Source organism: Filobasidium floriforme, assembly GCF_021052385.1.
Source record: "Filobasidium floriforme strain CBS 6241 chromosome Unknown HD553scaffold_6, whole genome shotgun sequence".
Classification (NCBI taxonomy): domain Eukaryota; kingdom Fungi; phylum Basidiomycota; class Tremellomycetes; order Filobasidiales; family Filobasidiaceae; genus Filobasidium; species Filobasidium floriforme.
The window spans coordinates 1096724-1107863 of NW_025763627.1; the positions used below are offsets into that span (position 1 = coordinate 1096724).

Consider the following 11140-nt stretch of genomic DNA (forward strand, 5'->3'; position numbering starts at 1 on the left):
ACCGTGGCGCATTTTCAGATCACATCCAGTCATGAAAACGAGCGAGGAAGCAAAGACGAGTAGGATGTTTGATTTGAGGGAGACCAAACTTTTTTCTTTTCTTTTCTCTGTCAGTTCCCTCTTCGGGGGCTACCGTACCGTCGAGGACAATCGAGGTCTTGTGACGACGAGCCCGCTCAGTACCTAGACCTGGGGTCGTAGCTGCGCTCCTCTCGGTAACCGCCACCGCTTCCGCCACCTCCCCTGTAATCACCTGCACCGCCCCTGTAATCACCACCGCCGCTTCGGTAGTCGTAACCGCCTCGGTCGTAACCACGGTCGTATCCACCTCCACGTCGGTCGTCGTAACGAGATTCACGGCGGTCGTCGTCTGCAAGAAGCGAAGAAAGTAGATAAAAAGCCTCATAAGCATTCAGAATGCTACAAGCGCAAGGAGGACAGACTTACATCGAGAGGGTCGCTCGTACCTGTCCCTGTCATCATACCCACCTCGACTTCCGCCGTAACGGTTGTCGTCTGCCATTCCGAACAACCAAATTCGTCAGCAACCTTTCACCAAGTACACCTCGAGAAAAGAAACAAACACGAGGCTGTATAGACTCACAAGATCGAGGCTCGTAGTAACGGTCTTTGGGTTTGGCGTTGGCAGTTGCGTCAAACTCTATTCGTTCCGGACGGGGTTTTGGATAATGAATTTCAGTGTAAACTTACCGCGGCCACTGGAGGCGTAATCACCAGTCTTGGGAGGCCCGAAGTACCTTCCCGGAGTCGGGGTCCTGGCTCGAGCTCGACGGGCCTGTGGGAGTATGAGATGATGTATTCGGGACGAGGTCAGTCATTTGTCTGGGAATCGGGACGTATATGATGAGATGTTGGATGGCCTGAACGTACGTGAGCGACAGTCATGACCTTGCCCATAAACTCCTTGCCGTTCAACTCGGCGATGGCTCGAGCGGCACCGTCGGCGTCGACCATCATGACGAACCCGAATCCACGGGATTCCTTGGTATGAGGGTCGTACATGACCGAGGCCTTGTCGACCTACAGTATACCAGATTCATCGAGACAAGACGAGTGTTAGCGGTGTACAGTGTGGTGTGCGGAGCTGGCAATCTCAAAAACCGGTGCGTCGACTCACAGTGCCGACCTCGCCGAAACGCTTGTTCAAGTCGTCAGCGCCGACATCCCGAGAGAGACCGGAGACGTGCAAGTTCATCCCAGGGTTGGAAGCCTCGTTACCTCCCCTGTTATCCCTATTGTACCGTGCCGTGCCGAACCAGTATCACGAGTACGAACATCAAGCGCATCAACCACACATCAACAAATCCATGTAAGCAAATCGAGAGCGGAAACTACGGAAGTCGGACAAGACTTACCTGCCACGATCCCCACCACCACCCCGGTCGTTCCTATCCCTATCTCCATCCCTATCGCCGTTCCTCTCCTCTCGCTCTTCCTTGACCTCGTCAGCGGGAGCAGCGGCGGTGGGGGATTGCGAGCGACGGCTAATAGGGCCATCTTCGTATCGGTCACGTTCACCTCGGTATTCTGCTGGAAGGGAAGGGAACGCGATTCGATATCGATGTCGATGTCGATGAAGGTAGTAGTGAGACAGAGACAGGCGATAGTTCGGTTTGTTTAGGTTAGGGGCGCAAGAGGGGGGGAAGGTAGCGATGGTGTCAGTTGTCGGGATGCGGGTTTGTCGTTGCAGGCGTCAGTCGGGTCGGAGGGTAAGACGGGGTCGGACTGGTAGGGAGAGACCATAACAGGAGACGTTTTTGGAGCGAATCGAGATCGAAGGGTTGGAGTTCGGAATGCCACGGTCGCCCTTGTATATCGTATCACATCCCGTCCTCTCTGAGTCTAGTTCTCGTATCGTATCATCGACCTCTTCTTCACTTCCTATTCCTGTTCAACTGATCAATGCCCACGATTGGCGTTGCGTATGCTGACTCGCCGCTTTTGCTCATATCATGTCGATCAAAGACGGGCTAGGCTGGAACTTTGTAATGTGTTTCGTTTGCCGGGCGAGTGACGATATATGTGCTGAGACGGAGGGGAGACGCGATGCGATGCCGGAATGGGCGTGTGCTGCTGAAGACGTACCGTCGGACATTGTAGATTTCGTTGAGTGCTGTATGCTGTGTGTGTGTGGGTATGAGCTGATTGTATGCTGTGTCGATGTAGATCAGAGGATAGTGGTCGATGGAATGTATGTGTGTGAAGTACAGATCGAGTTGCGTACGAAGTGGTGGGGGAGGACACTCGGAGCCCGGTCTCTCGCGCTCTCAAAAACTCGCTTTCTCACGCGTTTCCCCACCTCACAACCTCTCGTGGTGTGGTGAAACCGTGACCCCACGTACATTTCTATTCTGTCATCGAAGATCGATTCTAATTCGTTTACAACCAGTTCGGAATACGTGGACACATAATGGTCCCAAAGTGCAAAGGAAGACCCGAGAATGAAAAGGGAGAAGGGAGACATCCGTCGTCCAGCCGTCTAGCGCTTCGAGGGCCGGCTGCGAGGTTTCAAGGTTTCGAGAGTTCGAGGTCGATATGCCTAGACCCGGTACCGGGCTCATTGGCTGAACGGTAATTCGAGAGAGAGATGACCGAGGTCCAGATTTGTCGGTCGAACATTGCTGGAGACATCAGAAGGGAATGCGAAAAAAACATCATGAACCCGGAATCATGCTGGGTCGTGCCGAGTCGTAGCTGAGTGGCGAGGGGGGAAAGGGGTGGCCAAGTCCGTCAACGGGGAGGAGGGCTATGTCTAGCGAGTTCGGGGTTCAGGTGGTGGTGGTGATGCGACCGTCTTGAAGTAAGGATGTTTCAACGCCGTGTTGACTGATATCCGCTTGGCCGGGTCCCAAGCCAGGAGCTTCTTGATCAGATCACAGAAAGCTCGAGTGTGGTCCGTATCTGGCCGGATAATGTCCTAAGGGTATCGAGCGAGCGTTCGAATTAACTACAAGTCGGATGAGATAACCACGAGATAACGGCCGGTTTTACTCACCTCGAGCCTCTTCATCTTCTTGACGTAATTCTTGCTATTCTTGGTAGTCGACGAGTTGGGGAAATCGATCGTCATCCCCTTGAAAAACTCTCCCTTCTGGGCTCTAACCGAGTCGAAGACGATATTGACGACCCCCGTCAGTATATGGGTGGAATAATATTCAGACAATCGACGCGATGCAGACTCACTTGGCTTTCCTGACAATCCCCACGGGCATCTTGCCCATCACCACGTCCATCATGGCGAGATGTTCCAGGTTGTCGTGCGTCTGGAAAAGGGCGTCTCCCGTGAAGAATTCCACAAGGATGCATCCGACCGAGAACATGTCGCAAGGGAAGCTCCATCCGAGGCCTGTCAAGATCCAGCGAATGGGGTCAGCTCGCTTGACCTTCTCAAGTTTCCGGGGCGTGACAGAGAAGGAAAGACCTACCGAGAATAATCTCGGGAGCACGATAATGGCGTGTGCTGACGACCGACGAGTGGAACTCGTTGTCGAAAGTCGCGCTCCCAAAATCGATCAATCGGATGTCTACGTTTCTCAGGATGTGTTTCTGTTTGGCCCCCTTTACCTAGGATCGCCGCGACAATCGTTTTCAGCCTGATACGCTCGGATCCATCCATCACGGCAGCAGAACTCACTCTTGGTCCCAGGGTGTAGGCTCCGTTTTCGACGAGCAGAATGTTCTCGGGTTTGAGATCCGTATGAATCAGGTTCAATGAATGTACGACTGTAGAAACAGCTCATCCATCAGCACACGTTCTCGTCGAGTTCCCTTGTTCGCACGACTTACAACTGAGACTCGTCAAGAGGTCCTTGGCGAAACTCTGGATATGCGCCTCTGGAAATGGCTGAAAGCTGTTCCCCTTGAGGAAATCAAAGACGCTCTGACCGAGGAGAGGCGTGACCAAGCAGATGTGATTTCGGAAATCGAAATATTCCAAGAGAGAGATGCATTTGCTACAAATACGAGAGGGCCGTCGCCGTTAGCATCCACGTCAACCGCCACGTCGTATAACCCGGTAGCATACGCACAATCGATTACTAGGATCGTTCTCCTTGAGCGCTTTTAGCACCCGGATCTCAATCGCGCTCGCTTCCCTATACTTTGGCACCGCTCGAATGATCTTGATGGCCACCCTGTTGAACGCTCTCGCCGCTTGCGCCTCGACGACCTTGCCGAAAGTACCTTGTCCCAAGAGCTTGACGATCTTGTCTGTAAAAACCACAGGACGAGCAATCGTGTCAGTCAGCACACATCGTATCGCAATTATTCATCTGTCACTCACACTTGTCGTTCTCTCCCATGGTGTTCCCCTGGACGATGACATAGTGTCCATCGGCATCATCCCACGGTGGCGGAGCATCACCCGGTGCCGGGGGCGGTACCGTCGACTTTGGTAGACCCGCATACGGCTTCGCTATGGGCGGTGCGACTGGCGGGTAATACCCCTGTTGAGCTGGAGCGTGTTTGCCATTACCGTTGGCATAAGGCATGTATTTCGGATTGTGGTTATTGCTCGTAGGCGGATATGGGTACTGGTTGTTACCACCCGTCGTCGCTACCGTCGATTGTGTGGCCGTCGACATGGATGTCTAGAGGTATAGACGAGAACGAGATAGTCAGTAAATGTCAAACTTATCACGACCAAAAAGCAAGTCCGACTCACATCTAGCTTTTCCAACGCTCTCCCCGCTATCCGTCTTGGCGCCGACTCGACATCCCCATTCACCTTCCTCTTCTTCGCCGCCGCCGCTGCCGACCCACCCGCCGCACCACCTCCAACTTTTCTCTTCTGCCCCGTTCCGGTCCCATCATCCCCGCTCTCATCATCATCCACGATCGTCACGCTATGTTGCCTCCCATCGACGGTGACGAGGTCTTTCCGATAAACTTTCGCCCTTGTGCTCCGGACGATGGGCAGGTCGGACATGTTGGTATTATTATTATGGCTCGTACTGTGGTTATTGCCCATCGTAGATCGTCTAGACCCCGTCCCGGGTGAATCCGCGTATCCTCCTCCGACGCCTACGCTAGGGGCGTGTACACTCCCGGAGACGAGACCAACCCGGGATCCTGTTGTCGGTGCACGTCGGGGTGGCATGTGATCCGGGTACGGTTGTTGTTGTTGTTGAAGTTGCTGATGAGTTGGGAAAGGATACTCGTCGGCCCGATAAGGCGGATAAGCTTGATTCTGACTCTGGTTATGATAACCGTACGAGCTCGCCGAAGATCCTTCTTCGAGTTCCCTCCTCCTAACGTGAGCCGCTCGGGTGACTGGACCTCCAATAGGGTTAGAGTTATTGCTTGCTGACGGCGGGACCGTATAATGTGACCCGACGACAGGATCCACGTAGACGATCGGATCTAGTGGCTCAAAGACGATCTCCCTACCCGTCCTTGCTGCTGCTTGTCGAGCTCGTCGGTACTTGGCTTCTTCGGTAGCGATCAGAGAATAGGCGTAGTCGGTCGAAGGGATGTCTTCCGGTGCCGTACCAGGGGGGAGGAGGTATTTCAGTGCGGGCGTGGGGAACCGGTCTCGGAGCGGATCGAGAGGTGCCGAAGAGGTGTTCGAGGTGGAAGGATACCCCGGTGTAGGTCTACCGGCAAGAGCACGGGAGCCTAGGGAATGATGTCGAGGTTCTTCCAAACCGAACGGAGACGAGTGAGGACCGTTCGAGTGGTGTTGATACGGCGCGTGTTGATGAGGAGGAGGTGGGGGGAGGTACCTATCCTGGTGTTGTTGGTAGGCGGGGTACGGTCCAGGGAGGATGATCCCGGCCGTCAAAGGTGGTGGAAGGTACTGGTTCGGAGAGACCGCCGTCGAATTACGTCGCAAATTCGAGTCGAATCCGTCTGGCTGACGAGGAACGTCGAGCGGGGGGAGGTATCTATTGAACGTTCTCGAATCGGTCTCGACCAGTTCGCGACCCTGTCCACCGGATTGATTGCGCAAGTCGTTGCCGGTAGGACCGTTACTATTGCGATTGCTAGTTCCGATTTCACCTCCGGTGTTCGTTCGAGGATGTAACAGTCGATAGCCCGGTGCAGGCGACAACTCTCCGGTCAGGGGAAGGTTGCCGGAGGAAGGACCAGCGACGACGTGCTGATGGTGACTCTGCTGGTGTGAAGGCTGAGAGTAGACGCCCGAATCTGGTCGGATACCTGAAGGAGGTCCGTAATAGTCCTGCCTCGAGGTCGATGGCAGGTAATGCGACGACGACGAGGTTGCGGTAGGAACGGGGAAGCTGTCTAGACCGCCAGCACTCGGCGGTGGAATGGATACGTCGTACTCGTCCTCGTATCCGTAACTCGCTGGCTCGTAATTGTAGGCCGACGTCTGCTGGTTGTTGTTCGGCTGCGATTGATAACTACCGGAATGCTGGAGTTGATACTGATGATGTGAAGACCCTGCTGAAGGTGGTGGAGGTGGTAAAGACAACGGACTGGATGCAGGATGATTGATTTGACCACCACCTGGTGGACCGCCGCCGAGCGAGATTCGACTGTCTCTCCGTGTAGCGAGCTGTTGATTGTAGCGATACGGATCGGCAGCAGCGAAATCCATAAAGGTCAGTCGTACTGGTTCGAATGACACGGCGAGCCGTGGATAGGCAGGGTCGGAGAGGATCGAATCTAAGGTCGATATGTAGGTCGATGGTAGTTTGAATGCGTGGTGGTCTTGGGGGAGTGGCTGTTGGGTGGAAAGGGCTGGGGTGGGCCGCTTGCTCGCTGGTATTCGATGGTTTGCGGGTCGATTTGAACGGCGACAACGGCGAGAAACGATGGCTATTCTCTGGCTCGTTCTGTATTATAGCTAGCTGATCCCAGAGCAGTACAGAGTGTGGTCTAGGGTTATCGACGGGGTCGAATGTGACGATATCACGATTACAAGCAGCAGCAATTGACCCGGACGCCCTCGGAGCGGAGAGGACTCTGTTGAACCCGTGAAAGCGCAAGCAAGCAGCCGGCCAACACCTCTTCTATACAACTACCGTCTTCCTTCCGGGACCCTATTCGATCGATGCACACACAGAATTTGAACTGTCGAAGTGCTGAGTTGGTAAGACAGACGATCGTTGGTCGAAGCAGGTCTACCTTGCAACGTCGAGTCGAAGCTCAAGGCGAATCTGACGAGCGGAGTTGTAGGTCGTAGTCGGAAAGCTCCACACACGTTCTCCTTGGCTTGCTGCTCGTCAATCGCTCGTAATTCTTGCACTTCCTCACTTCTCAGTGATGATGAAAGATCTTGTTGCCTTTGCGTTGTATGAGTACCTGACACTGCGTTCTCCATGGACAGTGATTAGATGAACGTCTCCCCTGTTCGATCCTGCCCAGGGTACGACGTAAGGAGAACGAACTCCCTCTCATAGCCCATCAACCCATCCTCTGGCTCTCCTTCTAGACCTCTGTCAGCTTCATTCGATATAAGAACGGAGTTACGGAGTCTCAACCCTCAAACAATACTACCTATAATTATAAGTGAACCGCAGAACAGGCAGGCGCAGAGCGCAAGAAGGAGCTCGAATCGATTTGACTTTAAGTGGAAAGGGGTGGTGTAAAGGATGGCGTTTCAACCCCTGGAGAAGCTTTAGGCGACTTTTCATCTGTAGACTGGTCTCAAAGCCTCAGAGGCTCAGTCTGTCACGGGCCAAGACAGTCACGAGCAAGAGCGCGAGGAGCTCAGGATGTCGGGGTCCTTTCCACACCGTCGAACGTCGGACCTTGCTTAGCTAACTAACATGGCGTCATGTCAGATTATCTACGAAAGAAACTCGATGATTCATCATCCGACATGTCGCTTCTAGCATTACGCTACAACGACAAGAGCCTCCAAACTCGACCACAGTGCAACAGCGGGCCAGTGATGACCACAGCAAAAGGCGCGCCGTCCATCTCATCGAGAAGCCGCTGCGCCACCCCAACCGGGAGGAATCATCATCCCCATCTGGTTCCCCTGCATCGACATCGATTGCCCCTGAGCTTGTCCGTATCCTTGCATTTGCATCTGCATTGGGATCTGCATATGCGGGTACCCTTGCTGTGGGAATTGGGACTGCGGCTGTTGGTACAGCTGCCCGGGAGGCGCATATTGCGGTTGTAATTGTTGCTGCTGCATCTGCGCTTGTCCTTGTGATTGTGGTTGTTGAGGAAAGTACCCTCCGTTCCCGTTCGAGAAGCTCGAATACGGGCTAGTCGCTGCGAGCGGGAACGGCGATGTCAGACCCATTCCCATGCTAATGCCCTGATTCATGTTCGGGTTCATCTGCATGCCGTTGGAAAATTGCATGTTATTGTGTGTCGGCATGCCCATCCCCATACCCATTCCGATATTCCCGTTCATCCCGTTTGATGAGAACTGTGTAGACGTGGAACCGTTGACCATCCCGCCCGTAAAGGGTTGACTTATGGGTGTCGCATAACCCTGTTGCATCGTCGGCTGCTGTGGCTGCTGATGGTGATGGCCAACATACGATGGTGTGGACGTCGACTGACCAGTGTGGCCCGAACCGTTCGAACCCGATGTCGACCCAGCTCCTATCCCCAACAGATCTCCGAACGCTCCTCCGCTCGCCCCCTGCGCCTTGTGCTCCCCATACCGCGCCTCCAAAGCCGGTGCGACCGCCTGTCGGCTCGACTCTGGACGTACCGCCGTCGACCTGCCTGCATTTGCCGAACTAGCCCTGGCAAAAGGGTTCGGCGACCTCCTCCCTCCCGGACCCGTCTGCGTCTCGTCCGCCGAAGAAGCCATCATCAGGTCGTTCCAATTGTCCTGTACCATGTTCTTCGTCGCCCCTCTACCTGCCGTAGAGAGGAACGACCCGGGTCGGGACCCGGAAGACGATCCCGGTCTACCCGAGCCTGAAGGGTTGTTGAGGGAATAGGCGGAAGATTCTTCGTGGGACAAGACCGGGATCTCTAGAGTCGCCGAATGGGTCGGACGAGGTCGAGATCGTCCAGGAGAGTCTCTCACACCGACCCCGGTTCCGGAAGAACGCGTCGCAAAGATCGGAGGGCGCGTCTCCTCTGCAGATCCCACTCCAGGCGTTCGGGTCCGCGGGACGACGATATCGTTCAACTCGGGATTGGGACTTTGACGTTGGAACGACCCTGTCGACGACGTGCCCGTCCCATTGGCTCGAATCGAGCTCGCCCTGGGTCGGGAAACCTCTTCGGCGTACCCAGCTGCAGAGGGCTTGAACCGACCTTCGACGTATTTCCGACGAATGAATTTTTCCAGCTCGCTATCCCTGTCGTTGAACTCGGACGTGTTGGTAGGAGGCGGGTGGCGGGATTCGTCCGGGTTGTAGATCGAGTTGGCCTTGGTGTTGCCCATGTTGCGCATGTTCTGAGCGAGCCCGGATGACGAGGTGAGCCTAGAGGTTTGACCAGAGACAGAATGCCAGCTCGGGGTGTCATGCTCACCTCGATCATATCCTTTGACCAGTCACTATAAGCGTCAACAGATCAGGTGCGATCAGCCTTACACAGCTCCTTTTCCCAGCCTAATCGCAACATAGGACATGTTGACTCACTCCATAGTCACGCTCTTCCTGTATCCCCGACAAATCCGCAAGAAAACAAAGTAGAACTCAGATCAGCCTCAGCCTCAGCCTCAATCTCACTTTAACCTCAACTTCAACCTCCATCTCAACCTCAACCTCAACGTCCATCTCATCCCCAAATACGACCCCACACCCAACATCCAACGACCCCTCCTCCCCTCCTCGTCCAAACATCCGCCCCGTCCCGCCCAAGCCAAAACACTTTTCCCAAACACTTTCCCAAACACTTTCCCAAACACAAACACACAAACACACAAACACAAACACAAACACCGAAACACAAACCAACCCTCGGACCCCGAACTCTTGACTCGGACTCACACCCTAGAATTATGCGTGCCCAACTTGCGGTGCACGGAAGCGCATTGTACGCAGAGAAAGACGCCTGTCGGGAAGAGGTGAGGTATCCGATTAGGTTTCAGAGGGCCAGATGGATGGAGATGCGGGGGATGGAGGGACGGGGGATGGGGGATGGGGACAGGAAGGATGGGGGGATGGAGGTCGAGTTGGGTTGAAAGCGTCATGCGTGATGTGGCCGTAAGTAATAATACGAGTATAATTGGGTGGTGTGGTAAGTTTCGAATCAGAGCGACAGGACCAAACGACGGACGCAACAATGGAAACTGTTGGAGGAGAATGGCTTTTCGACTTACCGAGACTGATACTAGCCCACCTAGGCGAAGGAGCCTTGCAATCCGCACATCTATCTGTATATCCATGACATGACGATGAATTATGATCAGCTCGTGGAGTTCCGACTCGTCCATCTTCGTTGAGAGAGCGAAGAGTGAAGGAGAGTAGAGTAGGATATCATATCGCTCGGTATCCGGGGAGAGATGAAGGCGAAAGGGGGGAACGAACGGGGAACAAGGACAAAGACAAAGACGTACTGTTCCCCGGCAATCTCAGGACCTCTTCTAACATCCGTTCTTGACGAGCTTTGGCGGCTGACATGGTGGTCAACGTCGGAATTTCACTCGAGTTCAAGTATGACGGGTAGTCGGGTTAATTTAGAGAAAGCGTTGGGGTAAGACCCTTTTCTTCTTGATGGTCGACTCGTGCGAGGGTGTTCCTGTGCTGGTGCTGATGATTGTTTGGGATGCTCCAGTCCGGCGGGTTTGTCCAAATCGATCTCGGGAATATTTCTCTGGGCTTGTTATCCTACGCAAGTAGCCACTCAGAAGGCAGTAGTAGCGACTGCAAGTCAAAGAGTTCAGATACAGTATCATCATGTCAGTGATATATGGATTGATCATCCTACATCATCGGATTGTTGATGACGCATCGCGGAAAAGGGTTCAACCTCGACTCACAATCGACGACGAGTGCGACCGATATTTGGCTGGTTTGGGAGCTGTTTTCCGCTCTTTCCAGATAGCGTACAGGATGAATCTCAGGGCTGACCTGGAGGCCTGGATTGTATGTCAAGAGAGGTGTATGATGTATGATGTATGAGGATGGGTGACATGCGATGTAGAACCATGAGCCATGAGCCGGCCGGCGCTTCTTCGAGCGGAGACGACCGAGGGGACACGATCAGGGTCGACAAGTACTTTACT

The 11140-nt window shown here is 54.1% G+C and overlaps 3 protein-coding genes across 3 annotated transcripts; all 3 read right to left on the minus strand.

The window, feature by feature from the left end:
- Positions 1–888: 888 nt before the first annotated feature.
- Positions 889–1246, minus strand: HD553DRAFT_261706 (uncharacterized protein; the record flags this gene model as incomplete). Its single annotated transcript, XM_046177419.1, has 2 exons — positions 889–1041; positions 1139–1246. Coding segments are annotated over 2 exons (261 nt in total), but the record flags the coding sequence as incomplete, so codon positions are not given.
- Positions 1247–2773: 1527 nt separating this feature from the next.
- Positions 2774–4511, minus strand: HD553DRAFT_270030 (kinase-like domain-containing protein; the record flags this gene model as incomplete). The annotated part of the gene is made up of 8 exons (XM_046177645.1): positions 2774–2938; positions 3017–3119; positions 3205–3367; positions 3447–3585; positions 3656–3744; positions 3808–3974; positions 4050–4230; positions 4304–4511. 8 exons carry the CDS (start codon positions 4509–4511, stop codon positions 2774–2776), a joined length of 1215 nt encoding a protein of 404 aa, XP_046038288.1.
- A 3265-nt stretch (positions 4512–7776) lies between these two features.
- HD553DRAFT_308397 (putative GTPase activating protein for Arf-domain-containing protein) lies at positions 7777–11014 on the minus strand. The gene is made up of 7 exons (XM_046179542.1): positions 10843–11014; positions 10472–10778; positions 10235–10288; positions 9903–9966; positions 9552–9569; positions 9442–9466; positions 7777–9364 (listed from the first exon to the last, which is right to left on the minus strand). Exons 2-7 carry the CDS (start codon positions 10533–10535, stop codon positions 7913–7915), a joined length of 1677 nt encoding a protein of 558 aa, XP_046038289.1. The 5' UTR covers positions 10536–10778; positions 10843–11014; the 3' UTR covers positions 7777–7912.
- Between the last annotated feature and the right edge of the window lie 126 nt (positions 11015–11140).